The 20,783-nt window shown below is 34.9% G+C and overlaps 1 protein-coding gene across 9 annotated transcripts in view; it reads left to right on the forward strand.

The window, feature by feature from the left end:
- Positions 1 to 20,783, forward strand: part of Sarm (sterile alpha and armadillo motif) — a 90,722-nt gene that overhangs the window by 37,454 nt on the left and 32,485 nt on the right. For 5 of the 9 annotated variants that reach the window (XM_034984389.2, XM_069509584.1, XM_069509585.1 and 2 more), the window contains one exon: positions 11,556 to 11,612. The exons of the other annotated variants lie outside the window; for them this stretch is intronic. In XM_034984389.2, the coding sequence (XP_034840280.2) occupies positions 11,556 to 11,612 (57 nt within the window). The remainder of the gene's footprint in view (positions 1 to 11,555; positions 11,613 to 20,783) is intronic. 9 annotated transcript variants of the gene reach the window in all.

A 20,783-nucleotide genomic window follows, 5' to 3' on the forward strand; every position in this document is an offset into this window, starting at 1 on the left:
CTACTATTGATTTACTAAAGGAACTATCCAACTTTTGTCAAATAGCTTATTGGGAGAGGAAGAAACAACCTTTATTGGTTAAAGTCTATAATAATGTTAGGGAGCAGAAAGTTTATTCATGTAATCCTCTTCCTATGTTTTTATTAAATACTTGGACATCAAAAATTGATACAAATTTTATATCTACTGAAATTGAAGACGTAACAGAGTCTAAGAAGAATACTTGTAGTAATAGTTTAAAATATAAAACACTGGATATGTTACATACTAAATATAATGGGTGGCATAAAATATACACAGACGGGTCTAAAACCAGTGACGGGCTTGGAGCAGCTTTTTTTGATCCTGGTCACAAGGTGAAAGAAATGTTTAAAATAACATCCGATATCACAATTATGTCCACCGAGCTCTTTGCAATCTCGGAAGCAATTTCATATGCTACTAAGATAGGACTAAGAAAGTTCGTTATCTTAACGGACAGCAAAAGTGCATTGCAGCATATAGCTCGATGCGCCTCCTCTGGTGTAAGAGGTGTTTCGATAGCATATGATATTATTAGGAAATTCCTACAGCTTTCTAGCAGTGGTTTGTCTATGAGATTGCAATGGGTTCCGGCTCATACCGATGTGAGAGGTAACGAGGAGGTCGATAGAGTAGCCAAATGTGCTACTTTATCGGGAACTGAAGTATTTGTTATTCCAGATCACACAGAAGTACTATTAGAATATAAATTACAGATCTATAATAATTGGAAAAAATATTTTAACGAAACATCAATATCAAAGGGAGTATGGTACAAAACAATACAAAAGGAACCTCCTCGTATACCTTGGTTTGCTAATGTTAAGTTGCGTAGAAAATTGGTAGTGGTAGCTCTCAGACTACGTTCCGGGCACACTCCACTAAATAGCTTTAAATATTTAATGAAGAAGGTAGACTCAAAAAATTGTTCAACTTGTGGTTTAATAGAAGATACCCACCATCTATTGGTGGAGTGTGTGCGGAGTGAAGAAATGCGAGCCGCAATGATGACTCGGTTTTGCCTTAATTTATCGGATGTGGGTATTTTCCAAAGCGTTCTCGCGGTGCCTTTTTCCACGGCCGCGAGAGCTCTTTTTAAATTTATTTTAGGGATAATAGAAACGTAAGAATATTATGTAAGTACTAAGTTAAATTAGAGAGAAGTGTGATTGGGGTACTATGGATCTGACATAGTCACGTGGTGATTGAAAGATCCCAAAAAATTTAGAATAAAAAAAAAATAAAAAAAATCTTCCCAATTTTTATGTATGGAGTAGAGACATGGACGATCAAAGCAAGAGAAAGGCAAAGAATAGATGCGTTTGAAATGTGGTGCTGGAGGCGGATGCTACGGATTCCGTGGACTGCCAAGCGCACACACGTGTCTATCCTTTCGCAACTCGGAATCACTGCTCTACTCTCCTCCATATGTTACCAACGATTGCTCTCATATTTCGGCCTCATCATACGGCGGGGGGACGACAGCTTAGAAAAGCTCATAGTGACGGGCAACACTGAGGGCAAAAGACCGAGAGGCCGCTCACCAACTAGGTGGTCCGACCAGCTAAAGGAGTCCAGCAGATGTGGATTTCATCACATTGTAAAAATGGCCACCGACAGAAGCCGATGGAAACAGATAAGCCATTCGAGGGCAGTTTGCCAGGACCACGATCTTCAGCAATGAAGGAACGACCGGAGAGAGAGATAAATTTCGTACGTTTCGTACCCTTCTGGCAACACTGAACCGGAACCAATCCGTCCTGCCAGGAAAACGAACCCGGATGAAAGGTTATCGTAAATTCGTTTTCGCTTAGATATACTTAGTGTTTATATTCTTTTAAGTAGTATATTTATAGATTTAGCTACTGACTTACATAACCCACTCTACCATTTATTAACGATAACAGCTAAACCTGCTGAATATTGTATGTATTTATTTCAAATATTCATTAGTTGTTTGTTATTAGTTACTAATATGGCTAAAATAATGAGCCGTTAAGGTAATTCAAAATGGCCGTCTAAATAACAAACGTATGAATTTAGTTGCTATGTACCTACGAAGGGTAATTTTTAATGTGTGAATACTCGCTATTATGGTACGTAAGTAGACCTTAATTAAACCCATTTTCAATTTGCATGTCTGGTAGTATTTTTATTTACAACTTCCTGTGATTGTAAGCTGTCTGCACAGCCTAATTTAAATTCAGTAAATATTTATTTAACAAATTCAAAGTACTTAATTACTTATAATAGCTTTCAATTTATTATTACACTGGCTTATATTATGGCTGTGACCGCGTGGGTTGCCATTTTTTTTGTTAACTGCATCCTCCATATTGGACTATTTCTGACGTCAACTATTCCATAATAGTGAGATTTATAGACAGTTCTAAGTAATTAATTTTTGTTCAATGATTTTCTATGTACCTACTAAGTTAAACTTAAGTCCAATAAATCATTCTAACAAAATTTTCTATCGAAGTAGAGATCCATAAAAACTCGTATTTTATTAAGAGACTGCCAAATGCCAAAACATCATTTAGATTATACTGTATATACCTATTTGATATTTACATTTTTTATTATTATTATATCCAACAAACAATATTATAAATCATATTATTATCCAACACGTAAGCACCTATTTAATTATACTTATTACTGTTTATACATATGAGAGAACAATCAAAATTTTGATTAGTTATTCCCCAAAAACCACACAGCAGTAGATATCCACTCATAACTGCAACATGCTTATTTTTAAGAAAGGTTTTTGTACGTATGTCTTGATTATTTTTTATTACTTTATGAATAATTCATTAAAATGTACTCTACAATCATTAGATGAATGGTATAGGTATGAATAATTATGACGGCTCATATTATAATTTAAAACTAGTAAGTTTTTAGTATGCGTATATAGAATATTATATACCCTACCTAAACCTATTACTTAAGTAATTGGTAATTTTTGGGACCTCACTTCTCATACATGTTGATGCAAAAAAGAACCTACCTGATAGGTTAAACGCAGTAATATAATAGGTCTATGATAGGTATACTGAAAGTTTTAAGAATAGAAAAAACCTCATAATTAAGATTCTTATGGTGCACGGTGGTGGTTTTTGATAATGAAATTAAATCCTTTGTTTTTTGGCATACAAGTAATTATTATGTCTTTAGTTAGGACGGAAAGCTCAATGGTCAAATTTTTTTTCTGAATGTTTAAGCTTGCACTGTCACGAATTTAAGCCAATAAATTGTGTTATGGTAATTTGAATTAAGTCAATGCCTTACGATCCATAAAAGGTGTGATAGCAATATGGCGAGATTTCGGTACAAGGAAACATCCAGGTTCTTTGATTTTATAATATGATTTCACAAACCGAATTTTGAAGCAGGGCAGTGAAATTATTTGTAAGATCCTATAATATTGTAAGAAGATATTGAAGATGAGAAGAAAAAGTTTAGGTGTTCTTTACTATTTTTGCAGGATTGTTCTTATTTGACTCATAACAATACTTAGGACAACAATATCCTGATGAATCAGATGTCAGTGTGTCTCGATCATAGCAGCACACACACATCATGATCGTTTTGTTTGGTAGATAGGTAGGTACTGTTGATTTTGGTAGATCCTCATTCCTCATGCTATTACGAGAATTTCTAAAATCAGTGAGACTTGAATTAAAATTGATAATAGGGTATACCATACCTACTTGATCTTCAAATTCAGCAATCGTACAATTATTGCACTATAATTGCGCCAACTTTAAAAAACAGCATAAATCAAGACTTTCTTCGATAGTTTAAGCTCATCGGCTCTGCAACTTCAATCGACGATTTATAAAAAACAGATAAGATTAGATTTTAATTCACAAAGCTTTAAGGATTGCAAAAATATACAACACGAGTCGAAAATAATTCTTAGTACCTATTTGATTATCATGATTTTTCGGATTTTCAGTATTTCCCACGTAAAATCCATTAATTCAATATCTAGCGAAACATAAAAGTAGTATAGGTAGGTCAGCTACTTTGATAAAAAAAAATTGTAGATTTTTTTTATTTTTAAGTACTTAGGTACGTTGAGTACGTACAAGATTACATATTTATTTATTTTATTTACTACTAGCGACCCACCCCGGCTTCGCATGGGTGCAATGTAGATCGCCTCGGAAACTCTCAAATGAGAGGATTTTTCCGACCTAATTCACATTATTCCAACTTCTCTAGGGATCTCTAATTTTTTGAGAATATAATGTAGCTCATGGCTACTTGCTAATAATTTAGGTTTCTATAGGTGAAAGAATTTTTACAACTAGTTGAGTAGTTTTTGAGTTTATCCTACGTTTTTCTTATGATATTTGTAAATTTTCGATGGAAGCTCGATTTCTTCCGACATTTTGTTCAAATATCGTCATATTTCAACAAATTAACACAAACCACTATAAAATTATACCTACCTATAAACCTTCCTCTTGAATCACTCTATCTATTGGTGAAAACCGCATTAAAATCCGTTGCGTAGTTTAAAAGATAGGATAGGTACGCGTTCATACATCCAGACAGACAGCGGGAAGCGACTTTATTTTATACTATGTAGAGATACAAAAATCCTTTTTCAATTATTTAAGTACCTAGGTACATACTTATCAAGTACTTAGTTATCTGTAAAAGAAGTTACAAAAAAAAAACAATACTCCATATCTAATGCAGTAACAACGCTCATCTCCACCACGATAAATCCATACTAATATTATAAATGCGAAAGTGGGTCTGTCTGTCTGTCTGCTAGCCTTTCACGGCCCATCCATTCAACCGATTTTGACCAAATTTGGCACAGATATAGCTTGCATCCCGTGGAAGGACATAGGCTACTTTTTATCCCAGAAAATCGAAGAGTTCCCGAGGGATTTTTAAAAACCTAAATCAACGCGTACGAAGCCGCGGGCATCAGCTAGTAATAAATATGTTTCAATAGATAACGTGTCGTCCCAGTTTACCGACCTACTTCAGAGTTCAGAGATATTCGCCATTCGCACCTCCTACCTTGGCGCGGTTCTAAGAAATAGCTGTAATAATACCTATTTTAGAGGCTTCAGTTAATGGATAAGCTAAACGATCTAATAGGATATCGCCTACAAAGCCAGTAAAACAGTCTTAGATTTTTTTTAACGTAACAAAAACCTTTTCGACTGTTTTCCGCCTTCTTATGCAGATTAGAAAATGTTTTGTTATTCGGATTCGTGGCGTCTAGCAGAAGCTATCTACAGCTGCAGTGTCAGTAGATTTTGCTGCGGCTTCGTGGTTTCACTGGAAGCCAACCACAGGCTAATCTTAAGTCGATGAGTCAAATATTGCCGCATATAGTTTGGGCAAACTTTTCCGTTTTAAGATTTTACTATTTACTTAAATATTAATAAAGAACAAAAATTGTACTTTCTGATACGGAATACTTAAAACAAAATGTTGTGCAGAATAAAAATGTGAGTAAAGTCCGTACAAAATGACTTCTCACGCGCCATTTTAACTACATGGGTCAACTGCCATGTCAAAAGTACGGTTCAATAAGGACTAAAATCTTTGACATGCGCGCGCGTGAGAAATCATTTTTACGCATTATAACTATGACCTACATTTTTACAGCAAAATGCAAATTACTCAAATATTGCACCGATCATCTTTAGTATAAAGGCGCCTTTCCATCAAGGAACCAGGTCAAAGGGAAAAGCTTGTGCGCAAATGAGATGGATGTAACTGATTTCAGACCCTTGTAACGAACGCATGAAGGCTATTTTGTGATAATCGCAGTTCCCTTTGATACTACCGCGTGGAGATAACAGACGTTGCGTACTCTGCGTATCGCGTTACGGTCGTTGGCTGGGGTTTTTAAATTTTAACTTATGATTCTGAGCACAACTAAATTTTAGATTATTCGCATCGTCTTCTTACTAATGTAATATGAAAAGAACAGACACAGTTTGACAGATTTAAATTTAATTTAGAGCTGTCAAACCTCGTGTCTTTAGCTGCCACTCGAGTCGAGAGCACATTGTTTAAATTTGTAGCATGACATAGATCTATAAATACTCCATGCACTAAAATTAAGAGCCTTTACATTTAAAATTCATGTTTCGTCTTTTTTAGCAATATTAAAAAGAAAAAGATTCAGATACTCTAAATTTAGTTTAGAGAAACACAACAGAATCGGCGGCGATTTTGTTTAAAATGATATCCCTATTTCTGTATAATAACATACGGGAACTTCTTATTGGATATCGTTATATTTTTCCTTGTTCATGTTACGTAACACAGCACACGGTAAGCGCAGTCGTAATTTATTGTTCATAAAATTATAATTCAACCATAGATATGACCTTGTATGCTACGTGTAAAAAACGACGTTAAGCATGAGCGCGACTAATTTGTATTAAATTATGTAAATGGGGTACGCCTTTTCACCGAAAATAATCCTATAGCCTTTGTATATAAAAGGAAAAGCTGACTGACTGATCTATCAACGCACAGCTGAAACTACTGGACGGATCGAACTGAAATTTGGCATGCAGAACAGCTATTATGACGTAGACGTCCGCTGAGAAAGGATTTTTGAAAATTAAACCCGTAAAGGGGTAAAATAGGGAATTGAAAATCGTAAAGTCCACGCGGACGAAGTCGCGGGGATAATCTAGTTAACACATAAAATGCAACGACGATCTCATTTTGATTTTACATACTGTAGTGTTTTTATTTATTATTTATTTAGTGTTTTTATATTTCAAATTCAGTCACTAAACAATAATTACTCTCTTCTCGCTCTATCAATTAAAAAAGTTGTTGAGTTTTTACCTATTTGACTTCTCTTTACAAAATTATCTTTGAAATTCTTTCATACCTACATAACAATACTTAGGTATAATACTTACATTTATCTTTCTTATGATAGTGTTGCCAATTGAGACACTTTGTTTATAAAGATTGTAATGTGATAGTCAATCTGCCCTGCAGTCTCTTTATAAATGGGGTTAATTTAAATGAATGATGCCTCTGGTGACTGCTCTACCAAATCTCATCCATCAAATTGGGTAGTGATTTAATTCATAGTGGTTTCGAAACAACAGTTCATACGAATTTAGTCCATGTACTTGATGCAATTTCTAATGTTTTGTGTTTTAATTTAATAACTAATAACCGAATAATTCAACTAAACTTCCGAATTTACTTTGACAGACATTAAAATTCTATCACAATTAACTGTTTTCGAAAAAAATTCTCAAATAATTTATTATTGTTAAGCAAAATCATATGCTTTCGAGCGGCCGATTCTAAATGTGTCGATCATCATTATCTGCTGGTCGAGACGTCCACAGCTTGACATAATATATGTAGGTCTCTTGTAGGGGCCTCCACAGTCCAAACGCCACGGTCTTGCGTCGCCTAAATCCAGTGACTCCCTGCGACTCGTTTGATGTCGTCTGTCCGTCCACCTAATAGGAATTCTTCCAACGCTGCGCTTTCCGGTGCGAGGTTGCCGTTCTAGCACTTTGGGACCCCTACGTCTATCGTGTTTTCAAACTATGCACGTTGCCACCTAACTTCGATACTCATTTAGCTACGTCAGTTACTCTGGTTCTCCTACGGATCTCCTCACTTCATGTCGATGGCTCATCGAAAAATTATGCGCATTCTGGACTGGACCCACAATAGAAGGAATGTTGTATGGAATTTCTGCGTTGTCATCTGGACCTGTATAATATTTTAGTCAAATATTTTTGTCTTTTTTATACAGCTTTAAATAATTAAAAATTTATTTGATTTGAAGTATTTTGGATCCATAGTAGCAAGTGCGCAAGATTGAATCTAAAGAGTTGCCGGCATGCCAATGGCATAATAATGGGAATTCTGCGCCTATGGAGTAAAGAATGCGGTATAGCATGTTCCCCCAGTCTTCCTGTCTCGCATACCTTTTAACGCTTTTTTGTCGGGGCAACATTTTTAGTCGTATTTTCGTACAACGTTGACAATAATAAGAAGAGCGTACAATTATATACAATTTTAAAGTTTAATTTAGTAATTATATAGTACTAGATGATGCCCGCGACTTCATTCACGTGGATTTATGCTTTTAAAAATCTCGTGAGAACTGCTTGGTTTTCGGGGATAAAAAGTAGCCTGTCACTTTCCAGATCTTCAACTATATCCATGTAAAAAATCACGCCGATCCATTGCTCCGTTGCGACGTAATTGAAGGAAAAACCAATAAACCCACTTTTGCATTCATAATATAAGGGTACTTAGTGATCATAAAAGTTACCATTATCGTATCACATGCATTGTTTTCAACCGTCAACGGGTAGACTTTCCTCGGAGGAAGCGGCTGTGGGCGCCAAAAATAGCGTTTCCGGCGAACATCAAGCTGTCTAAGTAGGAAGTCCACTAACACTCCGCACTCGACTCTTCCGGCCGCCTACTGTCGCGACGCTTATCGAGTTTTATAACACGTTTATGAGCGATGCAGTGCTCCCACGCACTGTCTTAAGCTGAATTAAATTGCTCGAATCGAAATTATTGGACGGCAGCGATTTAAATCGCTTTAAACGTGTTACAATTGGTAATTTTCTTTGTCTAAATTGCATCATTAGCTAACCTTGCTTATATCACTACCTATGTTATAAATCCGAAAGTGCGTTTGTTTGTCCTTAATTCATGTCACGGAGCTACGGATCGACGTGATTTTCACGTCTGATTTTTTTGCATGGATATAGTTAAGACCTGAAGAGTGACAAAGGCTACATTTTATCGCGGATAATCAAAGAGTTCTCGAGCGATTTTCAAAGCCTAAGTCCACGAGGACGTAGTCACGGGCATTAGCTAGTTTCATGTAAATATGTACAGTACCCGGCAGGAAATATTATACATCGACATTTAGAAAGAAACAGTGGTTTTGTAGAGCGTTGTCTCTGTCGTTGAGACCACTGAGACCATATGGGACCGACAAAACGTCACATAGGTATGAGTGACAGAGACAACGCTTTACGAAGCCGAAATCTCTTCCTACAGGTCGATGTACAATATTTTCTGCCGGCTACTGTACTAGCTATTGCCCGGCATGCCTTGCAACTTGCAATGTGACTTCGCACTACCTACCACACCTCGATGGTATTATCACTTTTACGTCAGAATTTTTCCTACGTCTCAACCCATTCACAATGGAATATAAATAAATGCGCGAAGGCTTAGGTAACGAACAGGCAGAAAAACAGACACACATTATATTTTATACCAATACTTAAATAAGATTTCTGAGCTCCTAGGTATCTTAAATACCTCTAGTCTAGAGCTTACTACCTATCAACGACAGAAGTTGAGATGCTTTTGGAATAGTTAAAAGTTGTCCCGATGCATCTAGGGTTGCATTACAGTGCGTCCACTCACATGCAACTTAAAACATAACCTGTGGCATAAGAATTACTTAGCTATAAACAGAAAGGTAAATGAACTATGAGTCAACCATTCATAAACATTCGATGACTCAAGCTAAGGATATTGTCATAGTGGACTAAGAGCCAGCGCGTGCCAGATCTTCGTTATTTTATAAAAGGTGAAAGTTTCTCTGCGTATTGTCTCCAATACAGGGAGGAACGATCAGTGACTATGACGTTTGGGTCTATAAGAAAATATAAAAATGTCTTTATACTTTATACGTTAGATTTTTTACACCTTTATTACCACAAACTTAATAGTCGCTGATCGTTCCTCCCTGTATTGGAGATACTGCAGAGAAACTTTCAGCTTTTATAAAATAACGAAGATCTGGCACGCACTGGCTCCCTCTCTTTACCTTTTATTTAAATTGTCACTAGTTATCAAAAATGCACTACGGTGTCGTTATCAACGAACAAAATTTTCAAGACCTTGAAGAATGATCCTATAAGGGTTCCGTTTTTCCTTTTGAGGTACGGAACCCTAAAAATGATTTTTTGAATAGCTGGCACAATAGGGTCGTGAGAAACATAATACCAAATTGAACGGTAAAAATATGTATACTTAGGTATAAACGATTTCTCGTTGTTATTTCTGTCTCTGTTTTATTTAATAATGAGATTTAATGGTTTTATTGATTCAGTTGTTTCACTAACTACTCGTAATTAGGCGAAAACAGAATAAAAAAGCAAAATATCTTAACGTTAATAATAATAGATAGATAGATAGATAGATAGATAGATAGATAGAAATACTTTATTGCACACAAAAAATATTACATAACTATTACAGAAACTTAAACTAACGAAAAAAAAAAAATTGTATGCAAAGGCGGCCTTATTGCTCACAGCAATCTCTTCCAGGCAACCTTTGGTGAAAGGAGAAACTAGGTGTGTTGGATAGTACTTACACGCAATACAGAAAAATGAAGTAGTATAATATTATATAATATAATTAACTATTTCAGTAATACATACATAACTATCATACATATTCATAACTATTATAAATATTAATATATATACAAAATCCTTAATAGAAATATATATATATATATATATATTTATATATAATATATAACTACATACCTACATACCTACATATATTATTAATAATAATAATATACGTGTAAGTATATAACAATTACAATTTTATTTATTTAAGCACTTTAATGCATTACTAGAACAGACTATTACCTAAGACATAAATATTAGGTATATAATATGACGGAGATTCGTTTGGATTTAATTTCACGTGGTCACATTTTATATCCGCCATGTCGTTTTCTTATTCTTATCAATCAACTAGCTTATGCTCGCGACTTCGTTCGCGTGGACTACACAAATTTTAAACCCCTATTTCACCCCCTTAGGAGTTGAATTATCAAAAATCCTTTCTTAGCGGATGCCTACGTCATAATAGCTATCTGCATGCTAAATTTCAGCCTGATCCGTCCAGTAGTTTGAGCTGTGCGTTGATAGATCAGTCAGTCAGTCAGTCAGTCACCTTTTCCCTTTATATATTTAGACTAGCTTATGCTCGCAACTTCGTCCGCGTGAACTATACAAATTTCAACCACCTACCTATTTTACCCCCTTAGGAGTTGAATTTTCAAAAATCCTTTCTTAGCGGATGCCTACGTCATAATAACTATCTGCATGCCAAATTTCAGCCCGATCCGTCCAATAGTTTAAGCTGTGCGTTGATACATCAGTCAGTCAGTCAGTCAGTCATTCAGTCAGTCAGTCACCTTTTCCTTTTATATATTTAGATATGCACATGCGGCACATACAGACAGAAACTCTCTCGAACCAGAATGAATGTCTATAGAAATAGTAGTAGGTATCTATGGACTGAACTTTTTAATTTACGACTTTGGGTTTTAGGCCTTTTGAACTCTACTGACTGATCATTGTTGGCCGCAGACAACTTCACTACAGCTAAACGTTTACTCTGTGTTGCTATTCAAATCATTTTTAATGGAAATTATGACGTCGTACGTTCGTATGCATAATATTCTTCGACAAATATATAATTCCAAATTACAGGTACGTTCCGAAGAATCCCTGCTATCCCCAGAAAAGACAACAAAAAGTTCACGATGGGTATGTGTTTTGTCTTTATACAGGTGGAGGGTAGAATAACTTTTTCCATTTTCACGACTCTAAAGCTTATTTTAAACTACGGGAAATAAATTATATTATAGTCCGGTAATATTGGCGTTCCCAACATTCGTACCATTTCTGACCAGACTATAATATTATTTATCCCGTAGTTTGAAATAAGCTTCATAGTCATAACTGGATTATGGACTTCATCAATCGCAACTTTTGTTTTAACAGTTTACCATCAATGATTTACCATAGTATTGTTAAAATCAAATACTTAACAAAAAAAATATTCCGTTATCCGCTACATCAATTTTTTTTGGTTTTTTAATCCCAACATTTTGGAAATCTTTCTTTACCATATGTTTTTAAATTATATTTTTCGAGATTTGATTTGTTTATAGATACCTAAGTAGGTAATATATTTAAGTAGTAGGTACTTAAATAATAAGATGGTGTATTATATTATTATCATACAAAATTGTTGGAAACCAGAGATATGTGAGACAGATTGTAAAAAACAGATAAGTATAGAGATATAAATCCGAATTTGTGCACTTATATAGGTATTATTATATAGATTATATAAGACAATCCGATACTATTTTATCCATTACGAATGGATTAAAACATCGAAATGGTTTTTACGGACTAAGAGCCAGCGCATGCCAGACCACCGTTATTTTATAAAAACTGAAAGTTTCTCTGCGTGTTGCCCCCAACATTGGGAAGAACGTTTGTTTGGATAATCTGAATATCTCTCTCTATTATTTTTGTATAGGAATCTTTATTAGAGGTTGTTGATCATGAATAATATTACGAGACGACTTTTAACCTACGACATAATAATATGAGTTGGCTAATCTAAATCTATAAGGTATTTATCATATTGTGTGACAAGTAAGCTTCAAGTAAGATATAGTTTCTTGTAGTCTACGGTTATCAATTCTAATCTTTTTCCGTTTATATACTTATCTTGAACAAATAGGTAAAGTAGAAGACGCCGTGACTGTTTTGTAGTAATATTGATAGCAAATATCTACTTTACAAGTCTGACTTGTAATATAAATTTATTTGGCTTTAGTACCGAGAAAAACCAACATGACACAAAATTGATATTATTATTATCATCATACTTACATAGCGTGAAATTTAAATAAGTATAAATATGTGTACTTTATTTATTAATTACTAGCTGATGCCCGCGACTCCGTCCGCGTGGATTTACGTTTTTCAAAATCCCGCGGGAACTCTGGTTTTCCGGGATAAAAAGTAGCCTATATGTTAACTAGGGTATAATCTATCTCCATTCCCATCCAAATCCGTGCAATAGTTTTTGCGTACTTGAGTAACAGACATCCAAACATCCACACTTTCACATTTATAATATTACTAGCTGATGTCAGCGACTTCGTCCGCGTGAATTTACGTTTTTCAAAATCCCGCGGGAACTCTTTGATTTTCCGGAATAAAAAGGAGCCTATGTTTTAATTCAGGGTATCATCTATCTCCATTCCAAATTTCAGCCAAATCCGTCCAGTAGTTTTTGCAAGATTGAGTAACAAACATCCAATCATCCACACCTTCACATTTATAATATAATTAGGATTAGGACACGTGCACCATTCCATAAAATATTTGCACGTATGTATTTAAAAACCTTCAACAAAAAGCTTCACAAAAAATTCTTCTGTTTTGGTTAGGGGTTGGTCTTAAAATGCAAGGTTACATTCAAAAACTTCTACTTATCATAATCAGTTGACTCAAATGTCATGCGCAATTGACTCTACGACCTTGCATGTCAAATTGTAAAATATTCTTGAGGATTCATAAAATGCGTATTTATAGTACGTACTACATCGGTTGTTTGAACCTACCTTGTTGAAGTATGAAGATTAGGTAAGAGGTATTGTTTAAATGGGAGTAACCAGAACGCTGGCAAAAACGAAGACAGGTGATAGTACTGAAGATTACTGATATGATACCTACCACAAAAAATATGAAAAAAAAATTAAAAATCCTATAATTTTGTAAATGTTTACGATATACTGCAAATCACTGCAAACATCTGACTGACGCTAGAGGTCAACGAACGTTGCGTAAGTAGGCTACCCGAAGTCAATGCCGCGTCGTAGGCGGGATAAATTATTCTAAGAAATTAGTATTTTTAATAAAAAAAAGTTAATTCGGTCAACTGCGAATTGCGATATATGACAGACGATATCCAGCACGTAATAGTGAAGTGTGACAAATAGGTACATAAGTGCAGAGAGAGATTCCTGTGCAGAAATTATACTATTATTTTAATAAATAAAATTGAAGTGTCTTTCTGTAATTTCGAAATAACTACATCATACCTACTAAACTCATATTATTGTTATTTGATCTGTACCATAACTGAATTACACTGTAACTAACCTGTGGTCCTACCTAAGAAAACCCTGCCCCACCTCACATACAGAACTACCTATAAACGCTACCCCTAATTCATTTTTAAAGTGGCACGTGCATCATCTAGCAGAAGAATCCTTTGGGAATGTTTTGCCCATATGATAAACCAAGAACTTTTAGAGTATCAGAAGTAATGAGTTCATCAGACAAATGACTTTACGAGGTTTGGGCAAAGGAAGTGGGTGTTCACGTATTGAAACCCAAATGATTGTAAGTGTAGGTATTCGGGCTTTGGTAGTATGTAATCGCGCACTGAAAACCAACACATTTTTTTTTTTTTTTTTTTTTTTTTTTTTTTTTTTTTTTTTTTTTTTTCTCTTTATTAAAGGGTTTGTTCAATCAGAACATGTCACCCTTGTAACAAATCACAATAGGTATGTATAATAATTATCTTCGTTTTAAAGTTAAATTAAATAGTTTATATAGCATTCTGGCCTCTCGCGATAATGGAGAGGCCAAAATGCTATTACAAACGCCAATATTCCTAATTTCTAAATTAAACATTATAAAAAAATTCTTCACAACACTTCACAACACATTATTTTGAAACGTGCGTTCGTGTATTGGATTTGTCTAATCAATCATCCGGTTGTTCGCGTATTGAAATTCAACTGTCTACCGTGTTCGGGCTTTGGAAGTATGTGTTCGCGCATTGAAAACTAACATATTATTTTGAAACGTGCGTTCGTGTATTGGATTTGTCTAATCAATCATTTGTTGGTTCACGTATTGAGTCCTATTAAGCATGAATCTAAATAAATAAATCTTCCTTTAGTTTGTATGGACAACAAGATAGAATCGTGCCGTAATCAACGAGATTAACACATTAGTTAAAACCCGAATTTATCAGACGTGTGCAAGCTGTTCTCCGGTGAGGCAGGAGAAGAGCTTTGTGTATTGGCATCATTTACCTTATGGGTGAAAAGATTAAAAGATAAATGATGGTTGATCGCTCCGCCACGCCATCAACGGTGAACTTCTACCTTCCCTTAGTATCCCATCGTTTGTTCTTGATTTCTCAAGTTATTGAGAGAGCAATTTATCTCATGAAATACCAACGAACAGTAGTTCCCCCCCACAACACGTCATCATTTTTTGTATAGCGCAACGTATGCAAGCATACTATTTAAAGCGGTGCGTCCCGCTTATGTTCGATCGAGAATAGACGATTACGATAATGATAATGATCATGAATATGAACATGAGTTGCATTTTTATCGTGGTGCATTCCCACATTTGATCTTTAGAAGATCGCAAGGATGAGCGGCAGCACTACGGTATCGCCGAAACGAGCTAAATTAGCAGGCCAGACCCCAATCCTTCGAGTTTGTCGTGTATGCATTTGTATTAATATATTATTGCCATTCAGAAGGGTATATAACTATCCCAACACAATTTTAGTTTGTAGATGTATTTGTATTATACATGTAAGCGATAAAATATTTCACGTTAGAAATCACTTTAGCAAAAGATTCTCAGAGCACTGAGACGCTAGGATTTCCTTTAGGCAGGACGTACAAACATCAGAGCGCTCCGACCCTCTCTCGCATGAGTGTCTTCAAACGCTAAAGTTGATTTATGTATTTGTATTTATAAAAACCATCAGAAGAGTGCAGAACTCCAAGCAATATCTGTTTAACATAGAGATCAACAGACCTATCTGTGTCTCTAGTCAATTCAATTCTAGTTTCAGACACATGCGTAGCCCTACAGATAAGAACGTGTTCCCTCTGTGCACGTTTCCTTGCACTTAGTACTAAATGTATGCAAGCACCGCCCGCCGTGCCGGTGGTCCGTCAACACCCGCGACAACTCATTTGGCATTTAGGCATCGACCGCTGGGTCGTTCCCATGTACTACCTTCCCAACTGCAGTTTTCCTCGTTATACGAGTGTTTATAACGTTTTGTAAATTTAATCTTCTTAAATAGTTATTTTATGTTTTTATGTGTTAGTACAGCATTATTATAATCTACTAAACTGATTTTATAAACTTTAACCTATTATTTTAGTACTCTTTCAACAAATTTTCCTATTGCTTTATTAGTATGGGAGATCATTAGTATGGGAGTCCATGATTGTTACAACACGTTTTTATAATTTTTGTCTGTCCATAAGCTACTTTATTATATGCAATAATATCTGTTGCATAACATTATGTAATAGCGCGTCCGTGTCAGACAAAAGTCCCATAAAAATAAGATTTTAAAAAAACTGCAAAAAAGTAGGCGCACGACAGAGAGTAGGTTGGAAAATATGTTAAAATATAAACGGGCCTTATTCACTTCAGAAACGGAATTTATCTAATACTAGCTGATCCCCGCGGCTTCGCCCGCGTAGATTTAGGTTTTTAAAGATCCCGTATAGCCTATGTCACTCAGGAATAATGTAGCTTTCTACTGGTGAAAGAATTTTTAAAATCGGTTCAGTAGTTCTAAAGATTACCCCCTACAAACAAACTTAACGACATTACCTCTTTATATAATATACAACGGGCCGTGCAGCAGAAATCGTAATATTTTAATTTCGCCATAACTTCAAAACCAAACGTCCAATTTTAATCATTCAAAGACCAAATATTATCTCCATAAACTGTTCTTAGTGATGAAATCATTTATTTTGATAAGGATTAATAGCATGAGTAAAATAAACGCGTTTAAATGTAGTCCAAAAAAAATTCAAGATTTTTAAATAAAAAAATGGTTGCTGTGCCTCACTCGACATAGATGGGTATAGTGTGTCGCGGACTTTTTTGTAGATATTTATAAGATCTACAATTAATTAGAACATTTTATGGTTCTATCTTTTATAGTTTAGGCAGCGTACGCAAAATAAGTAACTTTTCTGGTTGATTTTTTACACCTTGTGTCCGAAAAACCCAAATATCTTACGGAACCCTATTTTTTTCCAAAATAAATATAGCCTATGTTACTCGTGGATAATGTAGCTTTCGAATGGTGAAAGAATTTTTAAAATCGGTCCAGTAGTTTTTGAGCCTATTCAGTACAAACAAACAAACAAACAAACAAACAAACAAACAAACAAACAAACAAAGTTTTCCTCTTTATAATATTAGTGTAGATTGTTATTGATGAGCGTTGAGTCTTATGGAATTTAAGATAACTAAAATATGTAAATTATTCTTGTCGTATTACTCAGCATAGTCAACAACTTCTATAGCACTTAATGCTCGTTTCCTCTTACTTGCTTCTTATCTTTTATCTTCCAATCTACTTAATTATCCGTGCTAAGAGTGTAAATAAATGTCATCACGCGTCTCATAATGCCACTCGCTCGACGCATAGGTAATCTTGTTACGAAGATTTTGCGGGATTTCTTTTGTCATGTTCCTAAGAGTAATACAAACAATCAAGGATTTATGTATGTGGCAATATAAATTCTGTGTGGGCACTCACCTACCGTTAGGTACCTACTTCAACGGTCGAGAGAACGATTCTAGTCCAAAAAGATTTATGCTTTTATGTCAAAATCCAAGTAGCAAGACTACCGGCATTGCAAACTTTGCATATAAATAACCTCATAGAACTATATTTTTTATTACATTACTTTGCTAATTGGATGACTTCATCGTCTATTTATATTTGTATGATTAGAGAAGATGAAATTTCTCAATGAATTACTTGATGATGATGAGTTCGCTTGAGAAACGAGTTGCATGAGTCATTTATTAAAAATTAAACAGGTTTTAAAGATAATATCGTGATAATATCCAATATCGATACGCGTGAATGATTCATTTATAATGTGGTAATTTTTTTCATGATTATATTCTGTAATCACTAAAACAATGGCTTGAATGAAATAAAAATTACTTATAAAAACCCTGAAATATTATTATTAAAAAGTCTTTAAATTTGTTAAAGCTTTATTGAGCAAGTATCTGGAATAATGAACTTTAGATCATCTACTTAACTGAAAAATATTTCTTTATTAGATCGAACTGAAAGACTGCAGTTAAATAGTTATAGTACGCAGTGGTTTTATTACAAAAAATTTAGACACTGATTAAACTGACGTTAAACAATTAGGTAGATACCTATATAGGATAGACTAATAATTTAATGGGGCCGATTCTCTAGTACACAATCTCTAAACTAAACTAAATTAACAGGTCTAAATCTAATGCTATCCTTTGTCCGAATTAGCCACATTGTGGCTAATTCCATTGTACACAATGTCTAAACTAAACTAAAATGGCACGTCTAAATCTATTGCTATCCCTTTCATAATGTTGCTTGCGGAAAAGGATAGCACTAGATTTAGATCTGTTAGTTTAGTTTTTGTGTACAAGAGAATCGGCCCCAATGTCTGTTTAAACTGCATTAATTTTTTTGTCATAAGTACGATTAAATCTTGTAAATAAAGCATTAGGTGTAAAATAGTGACGTTTCTAGCTAAAGGATTAAAACATTACGTACTTACTTAATAAATAAAATTTACCATTTTTAAGGTTCCGTACCTCAAAAGGAAAAACGGAACCCTTATAGGATCACTTTGTTGTTTGTCTGTCTGTCAAGAAACCTACAGGGTACTTCCCATTGACCTAGAATCATAAAATTTAGAATGTATGTAGATCTTATAGCAGACATTGGGGGAAAAATCTGAAAACCGTGAATTTGTGGTTATATCACACAAAATAAATTAAATTGTGGTCATGAACTAATAATTAGTATTTTTAATTTTCGAATAACATAACTATATCAAGTGAGGTATCATATGAAAGGGCTTTACTTGTGCATTCTAAAACAGATTTTTATTTATTTTATGTATCATAGTTTTTGAATTATCATGCAAAATGTCGAAAAAATACGACTGTAGTACGGAACCCTCTTTGCGCGAGCCTGACTCGCGTTTGGCCGGTTTTTTTTTGATAAAAAGCCTATTGAAGGATTCAAATGGATGCATTAAGGCTTAATTTAAATAAATATCACCCTTCAATAACTATCATTTAACAGTCTCTACTTATCTATTTACAAACATAATTCTCCATATTCCCTTATTTTCTTTTTCCTCGAATCTATTCCATATCTTGGACCAATACCGGCCACGAAACCTATCGAATACTAAGTCCGTGAAAGTGGCCAAGGTGGAACAGGATGCATGAGTCACTTTTGCTCAGGTAACGGCCAGCGAGCGACGTGTGCTGTTGTACTATGCGGTGATAAGCCACCACGTGAGTGATGATTCATGCCGCATACCTTGCCGCGTCGGAATGAACGCGAATCCTATAATTAAAGACTTATCGACAAAATATGTCTCGAAGTTTATCGTTGTTTTTTTTAGTCTCTATGTTGTCTGTTTTTTAAGACTCAGTTAGTCTTAAAAAACAGACAACATAGAGACTAAAACAGAACCTCTATCTAAGAACTAGATTACGATTGTGGTTTGGAAATGCTCGCTTGACTAGAATTAAAAGAGACATTACCTACTCTGTTCCCAAAATATTGATACATATTACTCACTTAATTTTGCAAATAACTACAGGTCTGGAGAAAATAGCCTCAAAGCAAATAATTCGTAGCACGTAGGATTGGTCTCCAGTGCGCGTCGAGTGTCACCTCTATTTTATGTAGAGTTGCTAGACCTATGCAATAAAAAAATGTCCAAATATGACAAAAATTTAATCAAACATGTGCGATTTATTGATGATAAAAGGAAAATTCTATTTCAATGTGCAATTTATAAATTCCTTGATAATAATTTGTTACTACGTCATTACTTTAATAACTGATTATTCATGAGACTTATCTCGAAGTGGAATACACTTTGTTATATTTATACCTATTATTTCATTACCGCCGATATTATAGACCTGTTGATTTCCTACGTAATAATTATGTTATCAATGGCACAATAATATTTTCATATAAAATGTAAAGTTTACACTGACCACCCCGACGTACCTACTAGTTGATATTTGTAATTGAAATGTGATAAGTAGAATCCGTGGATAGCACATCCTATTTTAAGCATGCGCGTCTACGATGGCTGCGGCCGTTGTCGAATGACAATCGCTCGGTGTCAACGATAAAAACGGTCATCTACGATATCGTCTAATCAATCAGTTCCCACGAGATTTATAAAAAACCTAAATCTACGCAGGCGAAATCGCAGGCATCATCTCATCATTGCCCGTTGCCACTTAGCTTCGCAACCCGTTCAGCTATGTCGGTCACTCGGGTTCTCCTACGGTACTCCTCATTTCTGATTTTATCACGTAGATAAACTTCAAGCATAGATGTCTCTATCGCCCACTGACCGCTGAGCGACTCTTGAGCCTTCCTTTGAGGGCGAGGCCCATAGCGACCATGACGTGTCGGATCAATTATGTCATTACTGGCAACACGCACTTCGAAGACTTTCGTCTTCAAGCACTGAAGAATTTTGGACGAGAAGACTGTTGGCTTCATCTAGTTAATGATAAATGCATGAATGAATGGGATGACTGAATTCATTTATGAATGAAACTAACCAGTCACAAGTTAGTCATAGGAAGCACCAGAGAATCGTAGGTTGGTATTATAGCACAGGTGACTCAGCGTTATTACGACAAAAACACAATTTTTCCTCAAGACTGCATTATCCGAGTGAAATAATACCTACATCATCTTACGTATCCATACTTCCATCCATGCTAATATTACAATTTATAAATGCGAAAGTGTCTTTCACACGGTTTATACATATATCTCAAAGG

This window comes from Maniola hyperantus, chromosome 3 (assembly GCF_902806685.2).
Source record: "Maniola hyperantus chromosome 3, iAphHyp1.2, whole genome shotgun sequence".
Taxonomy (NCBI): Eukaryota; Metazoa; Arthropoda; class Insecta; order Lepidoptera; family Nymphalidae; genus Maniola; species Maniola hyperantus.